We start from the raw sequence: 21,763 nt of genomic DNA, 5'->3' as shown, positions 1-21,763 counted from the left end.
TGCTGGCAAACTAGCTTTCAAACGTGAGCAGCGACAAAGCTGGCTCAGAAGACTTAACTCTGCCCGATGGGTTTGCCTCCGCCTCAGAGCTTGCTAATTGGAACCACGGAAGCAGGTACATGGCAGCCGAAGGGGAGCAGCCGGGCGTCTCCGTAAGCTGCATCAGCGACAGCGACAGCTTGCAGCCCGAGCGGCACCGAAAGACCCGTCTCGGGGGTCACCGCCCGAAAAGCAAAGCATCCCGTTCTGCAGAGCCCCGGTGACGAACCTAACGGCATCCCCAGCACCTCGTCCTCGGAACACAGGCCAAACTCACCAGGAAGCCGCCCTCGCCTGGCACCACCAGGCTGATACCACCCTTTGTTTCCCTATGTTCGGCTCACTGCACACATGCAGGAGGCTCAGTCTGGATCACCCTTCTCCCCGGCCCGGAAGCCCATCCTCATCTATCCAGCAAACTCCTATCCGTCCTTCCAAGTCCAGCTGTCACTGTCACCTCTATTAAGCAGTATTAATTACTCTACTTAGAAGCTCAACTGAGCACTTACTGCCCGAAGTGTCACTACCTGTTTATGCACCTGACTGCTCCCAGGGACCTGGCTAACAGCAGGTGCTCGATAAACGCACCTAGCGCACACTAGCCACAGAGCGCCCACTCAGCCCTTTCCGTAAGAAGAAACAGAAAAGACACAACTCACGAATTCTTTTTTCCAAACTCAGATGCTCCTAAAAGAAACAGGCTCTTTTTCCTCCCCTTTATTTCTGATGGACGCGAACATTTTAGAGGGAGCGAGACAGCCATCACACGGCGTGGGGGAAGGGAAGGACAGGTCAAGTCAGGCCCCCAGGACGGACGCTGAGTCCAGGCCTGCCGCCGCCCCGGCCTAGGGTGCTGCGGAGGGGGAGGGGGAGGGGGCCTCCGTGTTCTGGTGCCTGGGGGAGGACGGGCCAGGTGACCTCTCCATCCACGACTTCCTGGCCCGGGAAAGCTGATCTGCCCCGTGCGAGCCCAGTCAGCCGGTCCTCAGCGCTGCAGGCTCCTGCGCACGCAGCGGGCATTCAGGAAATACTTGTGGCATGAGTGAAGCGGCTCGATTGGGACCCTACGGCCCAGTGAGGCCCACAGCCCGCCGCCAAGTTCAGCCAAGGGCAGCCAGGCACATGGAGGCAGGGGAGGGCGAGGCCCCATCCTCCGCGGAGGCCGGGGGAGGAGGCCTGTGGCTTTTTCTGTGCTCCTCAGGACAGCGGGAGGGGGGGCAGGCCTGCGGCCCCTTCCCCACAGGGGTGACAGCACTCCCCCCGTTTCAGCGGAACTCTCTCTTCCCTGCCCTCCTCCTCCCCACCCCCTCTTGACTGACACCAATGCTGGCTCTGACATGATTTAAAAATAGATATCAAGACAAGGAAGTTTAATTTTTAATGCTTTGGAAAGGAAGCGAACACAGAGCCGGCATTCCCTCACGGCCACATTTCCGGGTCTCGGGGCATCAGCCCCCCTCCCCGAGCAGAGCCAGGCCTGACCCACCCCAAGGATCAGGCCCCACGTGTAGCCGCCCTCTGGGAGCCGGCCGGAGCCTTTGGGAAGCCTCTACATACGCGGCTCTTGCTGCCCAGCTTGGCCTGTATCTCCTGTTGGGACTCTGTTCTGACCCCTCAGCCCACTCACGACTTCCGTTCCCAGACAGAAGGCAGCCCACAGACTCAGGACACCCCAGGCCGCCCAGCCCGGATCGTACCAGACCCTATCCTGGGCTTCACGGACACAGGGCAGCTACAGCATCCACTGGCGGCCAAGCCAGTACCAAACGCGTGCCTCCAAGGTGGCTGGAGAGCCGTGACCAAGCTGCCCGCACCCAGAGGCAGAGTGAGCGGCCCGAGAGGGGCCAGGCCGCGAATGCCTGCCCCCACGTAGGGGAAGTTAATCAGGGTGCCCGCCCGACACCCGGCGCACGCAGCCCTGCGCCAGCCCTTCTCCTGCCCCAGCAGGCACCCTGAACGCTGCCTCCTTGGCTAATTGGCCTTTCTTAAGAGACCAATCCACAAGGAATAGACTTCCAGGTGAGGCCAGAATGTCACTGCTCTGCCAGCCATGATTTAAAGTGATGGGACAGCTCTGCTGGTGAACATGCAAAGTGACCATTATTCTGAGTGGCAATTACACTAGCCACGCCAGCCCTGCTCCCAACCAGTGCCCCCATCAGATAGGAGCCCAATTTGGGTTGGGAGGAGGTGGGATGGGATCACGATTTGCCGTCCCGAGAAAGGGACAAAGGTCCCCAGTACTCAGAGCTCACCCCGATACTCAGAGTTGAAAGCTCTGAGCCTTTTGTGCCCTCCTGGAGGGGCTTAGCTTCGCTTAATCTCTGCCTGGAGTATTCCACCAGATGGTCCCGGGAGGACTGAGAGATGGGGCTGAGACGAGGAGAGATAGCTGGGGCAGCTGGATTGCTGGTGGACAGGCCCCTCAGCATGGGGAAACTTCTGTGCCAGCTCATTTCGCACCCACCTGGAAAGCCAGCATTCTCTTTGAGGATCCGGGTGGGGCGTGCACGGGCACAGAGGAGGTGGGGCTCATTCAGGCAGGCTGACCTCTACCCCACCGTCTATGTCAGGCCCTCAGAAATGCTGCCCTGGGCGCCAACCTGGCTAGCACCAGCTGGCTCTAGGCAGCAGTGCCAGGGGCAGACCTGGACGCCGTCCCCTCCCCCCCCACAGTTAGGCGCCCAGCAGCCTGCAAGGCACCTGCCCTTTCCTTCCTCGGAAGGAGGAGGGGTGGGGGAGGCCAGCGCACAGCTCCACCTCCATCCTGCCCCCGGTGATGTCACCCGGGCCCCCGCCAACACCAATATCCTAGAAGCTCCACCCAGTGGCAAGGAGCCAGGCCCCCTCAGGCCTGCGAGGGGCTGCAGTGTGAGACAGCTGCACCTCTCCTGGCAGCGGGACTCCTCCCAGCGGGCTCCCGGGAGGCAGGCGGTGTGGCCACAGCGGTGGGTTTGGAGAACGACCAGGTAGGCTTCAGGATCTACGCGGAGATCTCAATCTACTGATTACAGGCCTCAGGTTCAACTCTAATGCCTCAGAAAAGCCTCCTTTTGGGCTCTGAGCCATGACACTAGAAAGTCATGGCTACATAATTCCTCACAATTGCTCTGGGTCCCAGAGGGCTTGGCGCTGACCCTCCTCGCACCCACCCTCTCACTCACGTCTGTCCTTGCCTCCCTGGTGCCCTGGGAAGCAGCAGGGGTCTCCAGAGGTCCTGCCTCACCAACACCACCACCCGCCTTCGCTCCTTCTCTTCCGAGTTGGCTCTTCCCTCCACTGCTCCTTCTATTTCAGGCCCAAGCACCTCCCGCAGGAAGCCTTTGCTGGACTGGGGTACAGGGATGCGCAAGCCCAAGTCCTGGCTACACCTGCTCGTCTACCTGCCAAGAAACGCAGTGGCCAACACTCCCACACACAAGCATCCGTTTCTCTTCTGCTGAATTTTCCATCTCTCCTAAGGTCTAGGCCTTATTTCATCATCCCATACGCTACAAGCATGAAAGACCTGGGTCTTTGAGACTCAAAATTTTTCCCAGCTCATAGCATGTTGTGGGAATTCTGAAAATATTACGTAGCCAGCAAAGTCAGAGGCTAGAAGAAATCGAGTCCTAGCCGGGTAAGAGAGAGGCGGGTAGGCACTTTCTTATTAGGAAGAGTAAGTTCGCTCACTATAACCAAAAAGGAAGGCCATTCCACTGACCAGTTCATTAACCACCGGAAGAGAGAAAGTCGCTCGTCACCCCACAGCTAAGGCGCCAGGACAGCCTTCATCACTGGCAAGTTTGAGAACTGACTTCTCTTTCCTGTCAGGTGGGATTGGGAATCCCTACCACATGTGTGGGCTTACTGCGCTGACCCTCCCTTCATTCACTCACAAACACACAACCAGTGCCTTCCATGTGCAGGGCACAGACCACAGCACTAGCTAGCGTGTGGGGAGGTCCCCAAACGCCCGGAGAAAAAAAGAGGCGGCACACGCAGTTATACCTACTCTGGCCAGCAGGTGGCGGGGTGGGGGCGGGGAGGAGCGCGTCTGAGTGGGAGGTACTGGCCAGGGCACCGAGCATCCCAGGAGGGTCTTTCTAGTAAGAGTGGGGCGAGGCAGAAAGGCAGAAAGGTAGGAGGAGACTGTGAACAAGGACAGAGGGGGAAGCCGTGCACAATGAATGGGCAGCATTCATGGAAATCCGCAGGCCCCAGACAAACACACACCAGTGCTTGGCTGACACGGATGCTGGCAAACGAGCCAGAGGGCCAGGAGGACTTGTCCAGAGGCAGCCACAAGATCATTCTTGACATTCCAGTGGATCTGCCCCAATTTCCACAAAACCCTCACCACAGGACAGGTAACATCTTACCAGCAGTGGCCCAGACCCAGACCTGGGGAAATCCTACTCAAAAGATCTCAGACCAGGCTCCTCGGAAGAAAAGGGAAGGGGGCTCCCTCCCCAGAGAGAAGGTAAGGAGGCAGGACGTCCCATAACTAAGGAGGCGAGGCTGTGAGGGGGACCATCACGACCACCCCCCACACTGGACTGGAAAGGAAACCCAGTCCTTAGGGATAAAGTGATTTGCCCAAGGTCACACAAAGAGCTAATGCGGAGCCAAGGCCAGAACCCCGTCTTCCTCCAGCCCAGGCCTGAGCTCTCCCCTTCCCAGGGAAAAGTCACCCACCCATACACACCCATGAACGTTCTTCAGTTAAAGTGGGTCAGTTCACACAAGCACTGAACACCAAAGCACGCCGCACACAGCCCGCCCCCCGCGCACTGGGTGACTCTCCTGCCCCCATGCTCCTCCTGGACCATGGGCAGTGGACAGCCTCCACAAGGGAGGAGGACAGCCCTGGGGCAGGGCCAAACATCTGTGCGGACTGCGTCTGGGCTCCAGAGAAGAGAGGCAGAGGCAGAAGTTGGGATGACGGAAGAGCTAGATATGCATTTAAGAAGTTTTCCAATTCGCCTAGTATTTCTCATGCACAGGGGCAGAATAACAGGGGACTGAGCACAGTTCCGAGCTGCCCCACCCGCTGGCACCTTCTCTAGAACCTCCTCTCTCACCAGGGATGGGGCACTCCCTTTGTCCCTTCCAGGCTCTGGGTCCCACGGCGGGAGCACATGGCCAGCCCGCTCCCTGCCCAGTCCACTGCAATCCCTCAAAAGCAGCTGCCGCCACCCGATGGCAGCATCCCTCCCACACCCTCCCTCTCCACACAAGCCCTAACTCGGGGGCAGAGCTGCAGGCCAGCGAGCGGGCCCCTCGGCCTGGGATAGGGGCTCCTTCTCCTTTTCCTGGGATTCACTGAAAGGATCAGGAGGGCGTGACCTCTGCCACTCCCCCCATCTCACGCCCATAAAGTGCCGCAGACTGTGTTCGTGCATGTTCAGGAGGAATACAAGAAGAAACTCGGAAAACCGTCCGCACTTCTGCTTGAATTCAACTCAAGGTCACAGCTGCTAAAAATTCCGACACCACACCTATTTCTACACATCCCCCAGTTGGGGGCACGGGTTTCTTACAGGGGGAGAAGGTGGCGGCAAACTTCAGCAGCCTCCCAGGAGTAGAACAAGTCTCTCCTGGAAGAGGCAAGTTGCAGCCTCCATTCAGCCACCAAGGAGAGAGAAGGGAAGAGAAAGATGAATGAAAGTGGGGGCGGGGGCCGGGGGAACGGTTTTTTAAAACCCACTTACCGCTGTGCAGAGAGCAGAGCAATGCAGCTCTGAAGGGGAAGAGGGTATCGTGCTTAAGCAAAGAAGAGAGGAGACCAAGGAGAGATACTGGGAAGGACTTACCCAGAATATCAGATTGAAGAGGAACATCGTGTACTTCAAGCAGCAGAGGCAGCCTCTGGCCATGTTGCACTTCTTAAATTCTAGGAGGAGAACAAAGGACAGGTCCAGGTAAAACACCACGTACTTGCTGCCTTTGGGCGCATTGTACTTGTCGGTCTTCACGCCAGCCTCGGCGCGGCTCTGGCCGCGGGAGCCCGCGGTGCCGTAGAAGGCGCCGGCCGTGAAGCCGCGGCCGAACGGGCGGCCCGAGGTGGACGGCTTGGCAAAGTCCGAGTCCTTGCTGTCCAAAGATGGACTCCGGTGGATCGAAGAATCCTCGCTACTCGACTTCTCCATGCTCGCGTCGCTCCCGGGGGGCGCGGGGGGCGGGGGGCATCGCTCCCGGAGTGGCACGGAGGGGGCGCCCGAGTCGGGCGCGGGCTGCGGGCGGGTCGGAGGAGCCTCGCACGCCGTCGCTCAGTCCCGGGGCGCACTGCCGGCCGGACCCCGCGCTGGGGGTGCCGGCGCCCCACTTCTCGCCGGCCGGCCCGGGAGGGCTCTGCGGCGCGGCGCGGCGCGGCTCCACGCGCGCTCCCCGGGAACCGGCTGGCCTGCGTAACTTAGAGTCTTTGGGGAGGCAGCGATTTGCTTGCTCGTTCCCGAGCGTCGTCTCGCCTCCCGGGCGCACCGCAGCTCCACGCGAGGCACCCGGGCGCCCGGCTCCGGGCTCCCCGGCACCCCTCTCCCCGTCCCAGCCCGGCCCGGCCCGGTCACTTTGCGGGCGCCCGCCTCCTCTCGCCCCGCGACTTTGCGGAGCTGCCCCCGGCCCTGGGCTGCCCGGCCGCGCGGCGGGCAGTGCCGAGGGATCCGCCGCAGCTTCAACCGCTGGGCTACCCCTGCGAAATCCCGGCCCGACTCCCGACTCCGAAATCTCCGGAGCCCCCTCCCCGGCCCTCGGCACCGCCCCCTGGTTTGCATTCGGCCAATGAACGCGAGGACTGCGGGGGGCAGCCTCCCTCCCGGATGACACCACAGCTTTAATGGGATTAGCGTTCTGCCTGGTGCCTACACCAGTGCGCCGCGAGCCTCGCTAAATGTCAAGGGCTCCGGAGCCCGGGTGAACCAGAACCTTCATCGCAAGGTGCTGGCCTCTTTCCGGGGAGAGAAGGGAGCGGGAGGGGAGGGGAATGGCTGGAGGTACCACGACCCAAGGAAACCTCCCCAGAGGAAAGTGCTGGGGAAGACTGGAGGGGAAAGAAGCGCGGCCGCTGTCCAGCTGGCCGCCGCCCCCTGTGCCCACGGGGCCTGTCCGACCCGGGCACAAGGTCTGCCGGCTACACACACACAGGCGCGCGTGTCTGCACACGTGGGTCAGGCTAGGGCGCACGGGGAGCTGGGACCGCAGGGGAGGCGCGAGGTGTGGGAAAGGCCCTCGCGACCCGCGCCGCCCGCCCCGCCCCCTCCGCGCACGCGCGCACGCGGCTCCGGAGGCTCCTGCAGCTGCGCAAGCCCCCCCCCCAACTCCTGACCTGCGTTCCGGTCGGGACCCCCCCACCCGGCTGAGAAGAGTAGGTGGCCCAGGTAAGGTCCTGCCTTGCCCCGCGAATCCTGCCTTGCCAAGGGTGGTGTCGGAGTGCGTTGGGATACCGGCGCTCCGGCAGGGCTGGTCAGGGCACAACACCAAGAATGCTCTCGCTAGGAGCTTGGGGGCATCCAGAAGGAGCCCTTCATCCTACCATGAAACACCACCTGCGTCCCGGGCTTGTGCAGAGGTCTGCGCTGCCCAGTTGGCAAATAAAGACCAGAAGACAGGTGGGGGGCGGCACCTCTGCCACCAGCAAGAGGGTGCTGAGAGCCCCAGAGCAGGGCCACGTCTCCCCTGGCCCTGCATCCCACACCTAACAGCGCGCTCGGCCGCCGGGAGGCGCTGGGCAGAGCGGCTGGATGGTGTGAGTGTGAAAATGTCCTCCCGGGATCCCATCAGACGTTTACTCCACACCTGCTCTGTGCTGAGCGCACCAGGCCCTGGGGAAACAGGTATGAGGTGTGCTGCTCCCTGCCCTTCAGATTCAGATACACAAGATCTAGCCAGGAAGACAGAAGGACATTAATCACCAAGGCCATGGGCAGGAACAGAGCTACCACATCCGCTCTGGCCGAGGGGGACACTCATTCCGACCAGACCCTTGTCACAGACCTTCTGCGGGGACCAGACCCTTGTCGCAGACCTTCTGCGGGGACCAGACCCTTGTCGCAGACCTTCTGCGGGGCCCTAAGCTGCTGAGCCTGCACCTCAGGGCCGGAGGCAGGCCTGCATGCCAGGGGTGTGGGCGCTCTTTCTGAGGGCAGCCCAGCTTCTTTAAAAGGACCAACAGCGGCGCTACTAGTCTGAGCCCCTTCCCCACTCAGATGGCAGCCCAGCAGCGAAAGCCAGTGTGTGTCACAGACACGGCACCTTGCTGTCTCCTGGTTGGGCACAGCGGTCCCGTGGGTGCTGTGCACACATGAGGGGCAGATGTCCGGCTGGCTCCTGGCAGATCCCATGGCCACCCGACTGGAACGCCCCTTGTCCTCTTCAGCCTGGACCGGCTCCCGAGGGCTCGTGGCTGCCACATCACTTCTCTGATGCGGGAGAGATCATACCAGCTGGACTGAGAGTCAGGACACCTGTTTTTCACCCTGAGCTCAATCTGAGGTCTGTGATCAGGGCTAGGTGGTCCGCCTTTGTGAGGTGCTATCTCCTCCTCTTTAAAATGGGGTTCACAGAGCCCAGCCCCAGAGGAGTCGGCCTGTGTGAGAACCGTCTGAGGCCCCTAAGAGCTGAGCCAGTACCAGGGGCTGTCACTACTAGTCTCCGACGTGGACTTGGAGTCAGCCAGCACCTCCCAGGCTGGCCCCCACTCCCCAACCCGCCTTCTCCTTTCTTTTCATCTCTCCTCGCCAGCTCACACCTTGTTCCGTGCGAACAGCCTCCCCACTGTCCTCGATCGTTCCACCCTCATTTCTGACTATACGTGGATTTGTGCCAATAGCTATTTCCTCAGCAGCTGAAGCCCTGGGGGGCCGGGGGTGCAGGACAACAGGCAGGTAGGAGAGGAAGAGGGGCCGCCCAGTGTAAGCGCTCTGCTCTGCTCCCTCCTGGCCACGCTCATCAAAAGGGCACTGAGGTCCCACTCCCGTGAGGGCTCGCTCCCAGCTTAGTCAATGATCAGAAGCATAAGAGCAACTCCTATTTGCAAGTCCCCAGTGTATCCCAGGCACCAAGCATCACCCGCAGTAACTCACAGAATCCTCAGGGCAGCCCCACAAGATAGGTATGGTTGTTATTCCCATTGTACAGATAAGGAAACTGTGATTTCAAAGCTCATGTTCTTTACTCTCTTGGGCTCTAAACCTAGTTCCTGCCCTTGGGAATCTGCCAGTCTAACAGACAGAATCTAAAAGGACAACAGGGAGCCTGATGAGGTCATTAGCAGAAGGAGCTGAGTAAGGGGCAAAGGGGAGAGGGGTGGTCAGGGCAGTGCCGCTGGACTGGTGGTCAGCAAAGGGGAGTCCCCCAGGAGATGGCCCTACATTATCGTACAGCGGGCTGAAAGAAGGAAGGGTGAGGGGAGAAGGTAGTTTGCAAGACAGGAACTAAGTCCCCGATAGGAGGCAGCTCAGGCAAAGCCAGGAGACCAGCCACGGGCAAGCGGTTTCAGCCAGAACGTCGTCCTCCACTGCCACCATGAAGAGACCACTCATGCGTCATAGACAGCTCATCGCGGCGGGACAATGAGCGGGGGCACCGGGAGAGACAGAGGTGAGTGAGACATGGCCGTGGCCCCAAGGGGCTCGAGATGCAGTGAACAGACCATCCCTGGAGAAGCCCACAGCAGAATGACAGAGCGCACACGTGCCACGACAGGACGGCACGGAGCTGGAGTTCGGCCTCCCCTTGGAGAAGGGCTGGCTGGAGCGGGCGTGGCAGGGACAGAGGAGGGGGGAGAGCACGGCTAGGGGAACTTCGGGGGCAGTGAGAAGACGGAGCCTGGGGGGCCACAGTGAGCTACCTGTGAGGCCTCGAGTGACACTAGGAGTCTGAGCTTCATCCCGGGGCTTCCCAAGCAGTGGGGCACGTGACAGAATCGGGGCCCTAGGAAGCCAGGCCTGGCAGCAGGGTGGAGAGGCAAGGTCAGCTGCTGTGCGGCCTCAGCTTCTTAGACTTTGGGCACAGAAGGAACCATCAGAGAGAGAAGGTGATGTGAGACACCATCTCTCCCCCGTGATGGTCCTCATCTACTCGCTGGGCTCAGGGGAGCCGCAAGGTACAGACTGCCCTTGAGGATCTCAGAGCATGTGAACAAGGCAGAGCTGCCTTTTTCTTTCCTTTACTTTTCTTCAGACAACAAAAAAAGTAAGCAGGTACAGAATTCCCAGAGGGGAGGAGGAGACGCGAATACGTGAAATCAACGTGCAGCATCTCTGCCTGGAAGCTGGGGAGATGCTGCATGTTGCAGCTTCAGAGTAATGCCAAGCTCCTGGCCTCTCCCTGCGTCTCTCAGGCCTTTGGGCTCTCGCTAACCTGCACACAGGTGACGGGCCACACAGATCGCCTTCCGGTCCCACACTGAGTATCTCTGTACCTGACAACATGTGTCGCTCGTGAGGCATCCTGGACCTCCGAGGCTCAGGCAGGGCGGCCCCACCAGAATTCAGGTGAGACAGAGGGGCACTCGCCATCCAGAGGGGCCACCATTGCAGAAGGGAGCCGTATTCACCTCAGCTTAATTCTTAAACTCCCAAATTGGGATCCTCTTCAGCAATATAGAAGATGCTTTGATTGCTAAGCAAACCATTTACCGATGGTGCCAAAAGGGAACAAGGATGGACGATGGACGAATACAGATAAAGAAGACGTGGTGTATATATGATGGAACACGACTCAGCCACGAAATAGACAAAACCCTGCCATTAGTGACAACATGGATGGACCTCACGGGTTAAGTGAAGTAAGTCAGACAGAGAAAGACAAATACCGTATGGTTTCACTCATATGTCAGATATTAAATACATAAACAAGCCAAACCAAACCAAACCAAGTACGTGGATACAGAGAACAGAGCAGTGGTTATCGGGGGGGGAGGGAGGCAGCTGTAGGGTGGAAACCACACCCTTGGTAGTGAGCACGCTGTAGAGTATACAAAAGTCAAGATACGATGTTGTACACGTGAAACCTATATGATGTTATAGACCAATGTCACCTCAATAAATTTTAAAAAGGAAGAGGGCAGGGGGAGAAGGATGGAGCGGTGCCTAACGGGCCACACCCCAGGATGTTGGCATGAAGGTTCACTCTGCAGGGGGAGATGAGGAGGGTCTGGGGCAGGGGGTAGGGGTGGGCCTCCAATTTGCCCGTGGAAATTAAACAGCTCCAGGGCCACGAGTCACCAGACTTGGCCAGGATTCACGAAGACAACGGTGATGATAGTAAAAGGGCTGGGGTAGAAAGGAACTAAAGGTCATTGTGTTTGTTATTTGTTTAGTTTCTGAGACCAGTAAGGAAAACAAACAAAGAACTGGGTTTGGCTGCAGTGGGAGGGGTGCCCTTAGAAGGAGGGATGTATTGCTCAGGACCTTCTACCAAGGGCGGCACCTCCTTCCCTGGGAAGAGGTTTGCCCCTCCTCCTTCAGGCCCCCAGATCTTCGTCCAGACATATTCGTTTGTCCACCTGCCTCTGCTCTAGTCACTGGGCTTCTCAAAGGAGGCAGGGGCTGTGTCTTAAACATTTCCTCAGCCCCGGTGCCTGCCCCTGTGACCACCTCAGTCAGGGCAGGTGGAGGGCCAGGAAGCCCACCAGGCCTAGGCCCTGAGTTCTCCCCACGGATCACCTGGGGGCCCAGGTTCACTAACCAGAGGGAGGGACCCAAACCAGACGTGTATGGGGCCACTCCTGGGAAGCAGGCTATCGAGGGCATCGGGACCTGGTGTGAGGACCATGTGGTCAGCTGCCGCTCACAGCCACGTCCCCAGCATGTGGTCCAGCCTGAGACGGATGGACAGACAGACAGGTAAACACACAAACTTACTGAGCAGAGAGGAAGAGTCGGAAAAGGTAGGAGGTGGGAAAAGGAGAGGACAGAACCCCTCCAGGCCCTCCCCGCCCTGGGCAGCCAACCTGGTGGAGCCACCCACATCCAGCCCCGAGTCCCCGGTGGGCCCATGCAGACTCCCTCATTCCATCACATCTCCAGGCCCAAGAGGTGGTGGCCACTCCTGCCTACGGAGGGAGCACGCCCGTGAAGAGACCTCAGCTTTGTGTCCACACCCCTGAGGGACGGGTGGGCACGCACGTCAGGGCACGAGCTGCTGATACTGCGGACGCTTAGCTGAGCTCCAAGGAATCGCCGTCACAGCTCCAGACCAGCCGTACCACTCCTGACCCGCTCTCAGGGAGGCTTCTGGATCGAGGAACCAGGTGAGGTGAGGAGGGTCCATCCCAAAGCCAACCCACTCGGCACACTCCGCCTGCCCCTAACCGTGGGCCAGAGGGGCCCAGGTCTGGGAGAAGGGACAGCATATGCTCAGACGCCTGCAGTGACTGCCGTCCGTAGCCACGACCCGCCCCGACCACAGAGAACAATGTCCTGCAAACTCCGGGCTTTGGGACTGGACGGATCTGTGTCCAGATCCCACCTGCAGTGAGCTACCCACGTGCCGGGTGACCTGGAATGACCCCTTGCCTGCTCTGTATCCCAGTTTCCCCAACCGTGAGATGGAGATGATAATACACACCTCCCGAGCAGTGTGCAGACAGAGACTGGAGGTTAGGGACGTGATGCACAAGGTACAGTGCTGGACACAGAGTGTTCAGTGAATTGAGGTACGGTCATCACCAACAAGCCTTATTAGAGTAAATATGGTCCCAGCGCCCATCTAATCATAGGGTGATTGAACAGAGAAAGATACAAGACAACACACAATTGATGCAAAATGTCCTGTGGCTCAAATTCTGAGGGCAAGTGCCGGCAGGTCCTCCTTCGGGGGCCCTCCTCCCCTCTGCCAACACTCCTGCATTCGCCACCCCATCTGTTCCAGGGCCATCCACATGCTGACGACACCTAAAGGTTTACCTGCGCCTGACCTGTCTTCTGAGCCCCAAGCACGCACACCCAACCCCTGCTTGGCATCCCCACGCGGCTGTCTCGCGGCAGCTCCCGTTTCCCGTGCCCCAGAGGGACTGACCTGGCCCGTGCCCTGCCCCCCTGGCAGCAACACCCTCCTCCATAAACGGCCTAAACACCCACCCCATTGCTCATGCCAGAGACCCAAGATTCATCCTGACTCCCCGTGGTCACGGGCCCCCACCTCCTCTCAAACACAAATCCCACCCAATGAGCTTCCTTCTCCTCACCGGCTCACGGCCACGGCCCTGGTCCAGCTCCTGCAGCATCTCGGCCAGGGCTCTCTTTCCCGCCCCCGCCTGAGGCCCACCTTCTCACTCACACTGCTCTCTTACCGCCCTCAGTGGCTTCCATTCTGCTGAGATTATGGTCATGTGTATGTGTGTGTCTGTGTGCGTGCGTGTGTGTGTGTGTGTGTGTGTGTGTGTGTGGTATTTGCTGTTCTACTCTTCTATTACAATCCAAATTCCTTAAGCCACCCTGGAGGTCTGGAAGGACTGGCCCCTGCCCACCTCTCCAGCCCACTGTGCTCCAACCAGTGAACCTGCGGAGCTTGCCCTCCTCGGAGCCTTTACCCATGCTGTTCCCTCTGCCTGGAATGCTCTTCCTCGACCCACCACCTGACGTACTTCTTCTCACCCCTGAGTTCTTATGAGTGCTTCACAACAGTCTCTTCTGGTTTTGTGGCTCCCCTCCCACCCCGTCTAAATTAAAGCCTAAATTCTCAGAGCTCCATTTCTCTTGCAGCACTTGTCCGTTTGGAAGCACATGCTTACTTGAATGACAGTTTGCTGTCTGGCTCTCCTACCGGACCATAAACCCCAGGGCAGCAGGGGCTGAACCCAGGACAATGCGTGACCAGCAGCGGGACCAGAGAATGGTGGGTGAACAAGAGAGGAGGAGCTCAAAGGAGGGGGAGCACGGGGGCTGGGATGGCAGCACCGCCAAAGAAGGGCTTCCTGGGTCGCCTGAGGGACGAAGCCTCAGGACGCCAATTACCTCCACCTCCTCGACTACAGAACAGGAAGTTTCTACTGGTTGCTTCTCTAAGGCCCCTTCCAGCCCTGAAATGGGACCTACCTTGTTTCTTGGGAGATGGGCAGGGCCGATCATGGCAGCAGAAAGAAGAGCATCCTGATGGGAAAAGGCTGGGCGAAGCCAGCGGGAGACGAGTGCCCAGGACGTCTGGGGAGGACACGTCCACACACCCAGCCAAAGTGAGGTTTCGCGGCAAGGGGACCGGGAAGGGAGGCGGGGGTGAAGCACAAATGACCCTGGATGCCAGGTGCTCTCCCACCCCCGCCCTTACCTGGCTAACCTCCCACCAGAACAGACCTCCCACGTCTGCCTCGCCCCCAACCGTGGCACTCGCTGCTTCCTCTGCCTGGACCTCCCTCCCTGCACCCTGACTGCCAGCGTCCACAGCCCGGCTCGGGCCTCTGCTTGGAGCACCAAGGCACCTGAGTCCGTCCCACCATGGAGCTACCTGCTCGCCAACATCCTGGCCCCAGACTGTGAGCCCCTTCAGGGCAAGGGCTGCGTCCATCATCTTTGTATCCCAGCCCTTGGCTCAGAGCCAGTGCCCAGCGCACAGGAGCTGTGAGATCACCACCGAACACACGCGTGCAGGCAGCGGGCCTCGTGGGAGCCTCGAGCAAGGTGACAGCCACTCTTCAGGAGAATGGGCCTTGCCTTTGGGAGGGGAGTGAGGGCTGCCATGCCTCCTATTTGAGCAGGTTTACAGGATGCAGGGCGCAGGCTGGGGCCCCACCCAGGGAGCGGCACCCCCTGGGCTCACAGGCCCTTTTTTCCAGGGAAGACCCAAACGAGCCCCACCTTTCACCCCAAGCCCAATCAGCCTCCCTGTCAGATGCCCCAGAAGGGCCTGCTGTGTGCGGTGGGCACACACCGCGCCATCCACGCCATCAGCTCCCGGATGCCCAGGAGCAATGAAGCACCGTGATTAGCGCTTATCAAGGAGGGCAGGCAGCTTGCGGAGAATGAGATAAGGCCCGGCAGTGGGCCCAGGGAAGTGTAATGAAGCCCCAAGGTAACTGTCATGCACCAGTGGAATTTCCTGACCCAGCAAATCTAGGATTCCTCAGCCAGTCCATGGAGGGCACTGACCGCGGGCTGGGACAGCGCTCTCTGACACAGTGGCCAGCCTGTGCGAGCAGCCCATGCGGCTGGGGCCCTCCCGCCCATTCAGGAGCTGCTGCCTCTTCCTGCCTCTTCACTGAGGCTGGAACCACTGCAGGGAGAACAGCAGGCACACAGCATTTGTAGATGCTCCAAAGAAGACGGAGAAGAACAGTGGCCGGGAACCCGTCTGCTCTGAAGCCATGGGGGAGGGGAGGTTGCACACGGCCCCCCCGCCCCCCAGCAGAAGGGAACGAGAGGCGTGGGGATGAGTGGTGGGCGCATCTCTGTTGGGTAGAACTGGGCTGTCTGAGGACTCGGCGGTCTCAGTGCATGAAGCCTTGTGGTCTCGGAAGCACTGGCCACTCTGTAAAGTGAGGCTCCCTCCCCTGTGCCCACTCAGGCTGCCCCGCGTCCAGGAGGCTGCCATTCAGGCTGCCTCCTACTGAGGGGCCTCAGAGGAGCGTCTGGGCCACCCCAGACCTGAAGGTAGTCTGCTGTCGGTACTGAAACTCTTAGGAAAGTTCTTTCCACAGTGTCTCTCCGGTTGCTCTAGCAGAGGGTTGTTGCTGGTGGAACCCGCTCACACACGATGGGGACCCAGCCTTGCTCAAAACCTCCCAGGAGGCAGGCGGCACACACAACCCTGAAAGCAGAGGCTCCTGCTGGCCCAGTTCTCCCTCCCGGGGTCCCTGCTTCCAGTCCCCTCCACAATTAACCTTGCCACCGGCTGCCACATAACTGTTCTGAGACAGAGCCCTGGGGGTGCCACGTTGCCCCTCTCGCCAGATGAAAACCTTCCCTGGCTCCCCAGGGATTTGACACAAGTACTCAAGTGTGGGGTCGTGACCTCCGGCGCTGTGCTCTGTCAGTCCTGACCTGTGCCCTAGCTCCCACCACGCGGAGCTCCCCACTTCTCTGCCTCCATCTGGGGCTCCGTGCCACCCTCCACCGCCGCCACCCAGCCACCTCTGCCTTCAGTGGATGCTTTGAGGCGTGTCTCAGATGCCACGTCCTCCACGAAGGACCCCCGGAACTGAGAGGCCCTCTTCTTGTCCCTAACCCACCTCTCTTCGGGGCGCTGATTTCACTCTGCCCTGTATCAAGGTTGTTTGCATGTCTTCCTACGGGAAGCCCCTGAGGGGATGAACCCACCGAGTTTCCTCTCGCAGGATCCGTGGTGGACACATAAAAAATCTGAAGGGCCATTAACTGAACCCTCACGCAGTGCACACAGCCCCCAAGCCTCCCTGCCTCCCCTGCGTGTACTCACCTCGGCCCATGCACTGGACGCCCCCCAACACCGCCCTCAGCCTTGCCGATGGGCGCACATCTTGCCAGATCACCACGATTTGTCCTCGCCCTGGAGGCCCCCTCTAGGGTCACCGGCCAGCCTCGGTCCCCTCCTGAACCCTGGGGGGCTCAGATGTCCAGCCTGGAGCTCAGAGAATGTGGCTGGGCTCCGCGAGGCCTGACGCATCTGGGTGACTGCGTGTCACTCATCCCCCAAGCTCCGGCCCCAGGGGGTGCTTCCATATCCCATTCGGGCTGGGTGCCAGGGCACACCTGCTCTCCCCCTCCCCCACAACGTGGCCGGAGGAAATGCCAGCCTCGGCCGGGCGGGACGGCACAGCAGGATCAGGCCCTGACCACCGGCGCCGCCCCTCCTCGCCTCACCCGGCATCCCTCCATGGGTGCCCGCTCGTCCTAACAGCAGCACAGGGCGCACGCTCAGACTGCAGGGAATCGGGCCCAGGCCCAGCTCTGACACTTGCCACCTGTGTGACCCGGACCAGAGACGCACAGCTCTCGGAGCAGCGTGCACGTTTTTTGAATGAATGAACAAAGGAGTGAGCTATTTCCATTTCCTCGTCTGCAGAGTGGGGTTAGGGAGGACTCCGGGGAGCAGAGAGGCACTGCTGGGAAAGGGCTTTAGCAGGTGGGCCGTCTATACCTCAGAACCTTCCATCTACACACACACAACAAGCCAGCACATTCAAGGGCTCCATACAAAGACCAAGGACACAGACCATCATTACCAGTCAATAAGACTCCCCAGGTACCCATTGTGGGCCGCCCTGGGCTCGCCGCTGTGGCTGTGACCGAGGAGCTCGCGTCCACGCAGGGGAAGAGCCGAAAACTGAAAAGGCAGCTCGAGCACGAGCCAGAGTGGGTGGTGTGAACCGAGGGCAGGGAGGCCTGGCCTATCCGGGAAGGCTTCTTGGAGGAAGTGGGAGCGTGTTGGGCTGTCACCCCCGGAGGCGGGTGGAGGAGGGGCCCCAGGTGCTGCACATCGAGTGCAAAGGCGTGATCACGGGGACTCAGCTGGTTCTCACCGCACGCGTGTGTGATACACAAGCAGGGCAGTCATCCCAGTCATACACAAGGAGACTAGGCCCGAAGAGCAGAGGGCTCTTCTAAGCTAGTTAGTGGCGGAGCTGGGGCTCGTCACTCCGAACAGAGCCCTCTCCTTACGCCTAGGTTCTGCCCGGGCCTGGTGCTGGACCCTGCTCTTATGCACAGAGGCACAAAGCCGTCCCACGCACACAGAGGGAGCAAAGGGAAGGAAAGAAGTGGGGTGCGAGGGCCCTCAGGACCACGCGTCCAGGAACAAAAGAGAAGCACCCCGTCACCGGCCCATGGGCGTGCTTCGGAAATCCGAGGGAACACGCCAGCACCACCCCACGTCACCCCCCAGCCAACACGTCCGCTGCACTCCGACCTCGTAGAGCCTGAACGCTGGTGTGGGTGCCAGTGAAAGCAGGCAGAGGCCCTGCCCCCCGAAACCCCGGCCCAGGGAGAGTGGGGATGACAACCAGGGGTGGGCTGTCCACGTTTATCAGCCAGCTCTCCGGGGAAAAGCCGTGACTCGTCGTGCTCGCCACTTTCCACGGTGCAAATACTCCCACCGTGGCCAGTTTCTAGCTCCTGATGGCAAATTTCCCGATTCTTTACTAACAGGCTCTTGACCGCCAGCACAAGCAGCCTCCGGCCAACCACTGCATCGGCCCAGCTCCCTCGGTCCAGGAGAAGCTCCAAGGCAAGGAGAAGAACCCAGCACCCTGCTCGTCCTCCCAGGAGAAGTCACACATTGGGGGTGAGGACAGGAATGGAGGCTGGACACGTCATGGGGAGGGTCTCCCGGGGTCCCCCACAGGTGGCCTAATAACCAGAGAAAGACCGCTGACATTAGCTCCCGTACAACGTAAGTCAGGCCAGGTCCCTGCTCTTCTCAAAACCCTCGAGCGGGGGACTTCCTGGCGGTCCCGTGGTTAGGATCCCACGCTTCCATTGCAGGGGGCACGGGTTTGATCCCTGGTCAGGGAACTAAGATCCCGCATGCTGTGCGGCCAAAAAATAAAAAAACAAAACCCTCTAATGGCCCTCAAAGCTCTCGCAGCATTTTCACCGTTGACACACACACGTCCGCCCCACTCATCCCTCCACTCCGGCCCCTCGGTCCTTCCTGCCGTTTCTCACGTGGGAGCATTTACGCCGGCTTCTCCCTCCTCTGGGTCACCCCTGCCCCAGGTGTCTGCTCTGCCAGCTCTCACTCCTTCACAGCTCCACCCAAAGCCACCTCCTCGAGGGCTGCCCCACTGAACTCTGTGCCTCCCCCAGTGCACCCAGTGTCAGCCAGCCCCGCTCTTTCCACAGCACTTAACCCCGTGTACGGTGTGATTTGCTTTTTTATTCATTGATTGCTTAGGATCTCTCTTCTTCGCCAGAACTAAGCTTCACGAGGGCAGCGTTTTGGCTGTGTTTCCGTAGCCAAGAACAGCTCCACACGTGGTCATTAGTCAGGAAATACTTGTTGAGTGAAGGAAAGCCCAGAGGAGGCTTCTGCCCAACCCAACAGGAGGCAGCTGGGGAGCGAGGGGCCCAGTGGTCAGTGCCCGCCTGGCTGGGACTCCAGGTGCCCGTGACCTGGCACCCCACCTCTGCGTCTCATTTTCTCTTCTCATTTAGGCTGTACGGGACCCTACATGGCTAAAGGATGCCGGGTCTGAAGCCCTCTGACTCTACAGCAGGAGGCCCCAAGGTCAGGTTCGAGGCCTTCCCTTAAAAGGTCTTGGGAAAGACAAGCTCTTCGCGTCCCCTCTGCACCAGCCACACCTGAGCCCCCAGCCACACCGCCCCCCGTCCCCCAGCCCTGAGATCGGGAGAAACTCCCAAAGAGCACTGTCCACCCCTGGGTCAGGGCCACTGGTGCCCCAACTCCAGGCAGCTGCCCATCACGCCCCGCGGGCGCCCCACATGCAAAGCGGCCAGCTCACCCAGCTATTTTAAGCCCTGCGGGCCCAGCTGCAGCTCGTCACCACAGCGGGCTGGTGGCCCAGGGTGCAGGCAGGAGCAGCCAGCTCACAGAGGAGCACTGACCTGGGGAGCTCCGAAGGGGGCCGGTCATCCTTTGTGACCGCAGCACTCCTAGGAGGGACCAGAAACTCCCGTCCACGCCCTCAGATCCACCAGCCATGGGAAAGTGAGTCAAGGGCTGCCCTGGCACGCCCAGATTCCACTGCTGAATGTGACCCCTGAGTTTCCACATCAGAATGAGTCCTGGTCCCGCCCTGCCTACCCCCAGACATTCCAACCACGCTGGAGCTCCCACTGCACCCACCCTCCGGGGCCTGACAACTCGAGACAGACCACGATGTGGACAGAAGACCTGGGAACGGCTCACTCACTGCGCCCCCAGCCTTTCCCCCTCTCGGTCTCCCCAGCGACTGTGCACAGTGCTGGCTCACAGCTACACTCAACAAACCCTCGTTGACCAAATGGTTGTTTCTAAATGTGTTCTGAACCACATGTGACGGAAGCGGTAGAGGGACAACTCGGTCTCAAGGGCTGTTATCAGTATCAACACTACTACGGACATTTCTGCTGACCCCACTGGGCACCAGACCTGAGGAGAGAGACCACAGAACCAAGGAATCGAGAGAGTTCAGTGACAAAACAGGAGCGCCCCAAGCTGCAGCCCTTTCCGGGAGGGCTGCCACCCCCAACTCCGGGGGGACGGTTACACTGTGTTCTCCAGGAAGACGGTTCCCTGAAGTCGTGCGACGCGGACGCCCTGCTCCAACCCACCCTCCTCCGTAGGACCTCCAGCAACCAGGAGCTGCCTGGAGAAGCAACGCATAGAACAGAAACCCTGGGCGTGAGCTATTCCCACCGCCAGCCTCCTGCCATTCCCACCACCAGCCTCCTGCCGCAGGACATCAGCAAGCCCAGGGCAGACAGGTCGCACGTGCCTGAGGCTCCCAGCCACATCCTCTGGCTCTAATTGCTCCGTTTAAGCACCCTCGGCACCCCGGGGAAGAGGGAAGGAGATCCAGAAGGTGCTGTAATTCCGGAGCTCTGCGACCTATCCCCTCGCTCCCCGTCCACCTCGAGAGGGAACCTGCCACCCACACCTTAAAGAAACAGACCCACCACCTGCATTAGGGGGAGGAAGCGGGAAATTCCTTGAACTCCCCTGTTGGAGGAAGATCCCAGAAGCTGAGGGTCTTCAGAGACCATTCAGTCCACTCTCCTCCCTTCCCCTCCCCTGGCTTCCATCATTCCAGACTCTGCTGAACATTTCTATTATAACTGTAAAAGCACTGACAGCAGCCCGCGTTTACAGAAAAAAAAAAAAGGTACATTGTTGAAAGGGATTTCACACAAGTGACTCTCCCCAAAGTAGGTGCAGAGAGCATCGTATGGAAAATGAGATGACCTGCACCAAGGCCTTCACACCGCCATCAAGTCCCATGCTCCCGCAGCGAGCCGCCCAGGCTCCCACTTCGGAGTCCTCAGGCGTCGGGTACCAAAGTCAGAATTTCTGAAGCCAGGGCTACGATGACCTCCTCTGTTACTGACCCCCCTCCCCGCCTTGAGAAAGTGGTTCACTGGATCCACTACCCAAGCAGCAACTCAAGTCCCACCACCTCTAGGAAATCTTCCAAAACCAGAGGATCTGGGGGGTATGAGACCCCCCCCCGCCCTGTTTGGTGTGTCTCCTGAAGAGACATCTGCACACGATCGCCAAAGTGGCGCTGAGACATTTCAGTCCGTAATCTGAAGTCACACCAGCTGGGGAGGCACCCTGGCCAAAATCTCCCCCTCCAGCAGGGACAGATCTGCCAAAACCACTCAGTCAGCCGGAGCCCATCCTCACAGACGTGCCTAATGCAGGGGGATGGGGGGGACAGAACAATAGGATGAAGTCACTGCAGGGCTGCCCCTCCCCTTCGTGCTGTAGAGTCAATGCTACGGGTTCTGCCTTTGTTCACCCTCAGACAGGCCCTCACCCCGACACAGCTGCACAGCACAGACACCCAGGGTTCCCTGCACCCCGCTAGAGAGGGCTTTCGATCCGCCCTCCACCCACCCTGACCCTGAACCCACCACCCTGTCCCAGCCTCGGGGAGGCCTGCGGGCCTGGCTCAGCTCTCTCCAGCTGCCCCAGTTCCAGGCTTCCGTTAGCCTCCCCCCTCCAGCCTGGGGGCTCCTCGGGCCTATGGCCCAGTTACAATCCCCCTTCTCAAGGCCCCCCCGCCCCGCCGCCCCCATCACGTGGTCTCGCTGACTCAGCCCGAGCAGCCGCGTGGTCAGAACACGTCTTGGTCCCAGCCTCGGGGAGGCCTGCGGGCCTGGCTGAGCTC

The 21,763-nt window shown here is 60.0% G+C and overlaps 1 protein-coding gene across 3 annotated transcripts in view; it reads right to left on the bottom strand.

The window, feature by feature from the left end:
* TSPAN9 (tetraspanin 9) overlaps positions 1-21,763 on the bottom strand; it is a 177,061-nt gene that overhangs the window by 73,475 nt on the left and 81,823 nt on the right. For 2 of the 3 annotated variants that reach the window (XM_024733474.1, XM_024733475.1), the window contains exon 2: positions 5,835-5,914. In XM_024733474.1, coding sequence (XP_024589242.1) covers positions 5,835-5,897 — 63 coding nt within the window. In that variant the 5' untranslated portion in view covers positions 5,898-5,914. Of the gene's footprint in view, positions 1-5,834; positions 6,171-21,763 lie in introns of those variants that run through there. The other variant, XM_024733473.1, reaches the window with a different exon arrangement.

Source organism: Neophocaena asiaeorientalis, unplaced genomic scaffold, assembly GCF_003031525.2.
Source record: "Neophocaena asiaeorientalis asiaeorientalis breed wild unplaced genomic scaffold, Neophocaena_asiaeorientalis_V1.1 scaffold150, whole genome shotgun sequence".
Lineage (NCBI taxonomy): Eukaryota > Metazoa > Chordata > Mammalia > Artiodactyla > Phocoenidae > Neophocaena > Neophocaena asiaeorientalis.
This window is presented reverse-complemented; position numbering and strand designations above follow the sequence as displayed.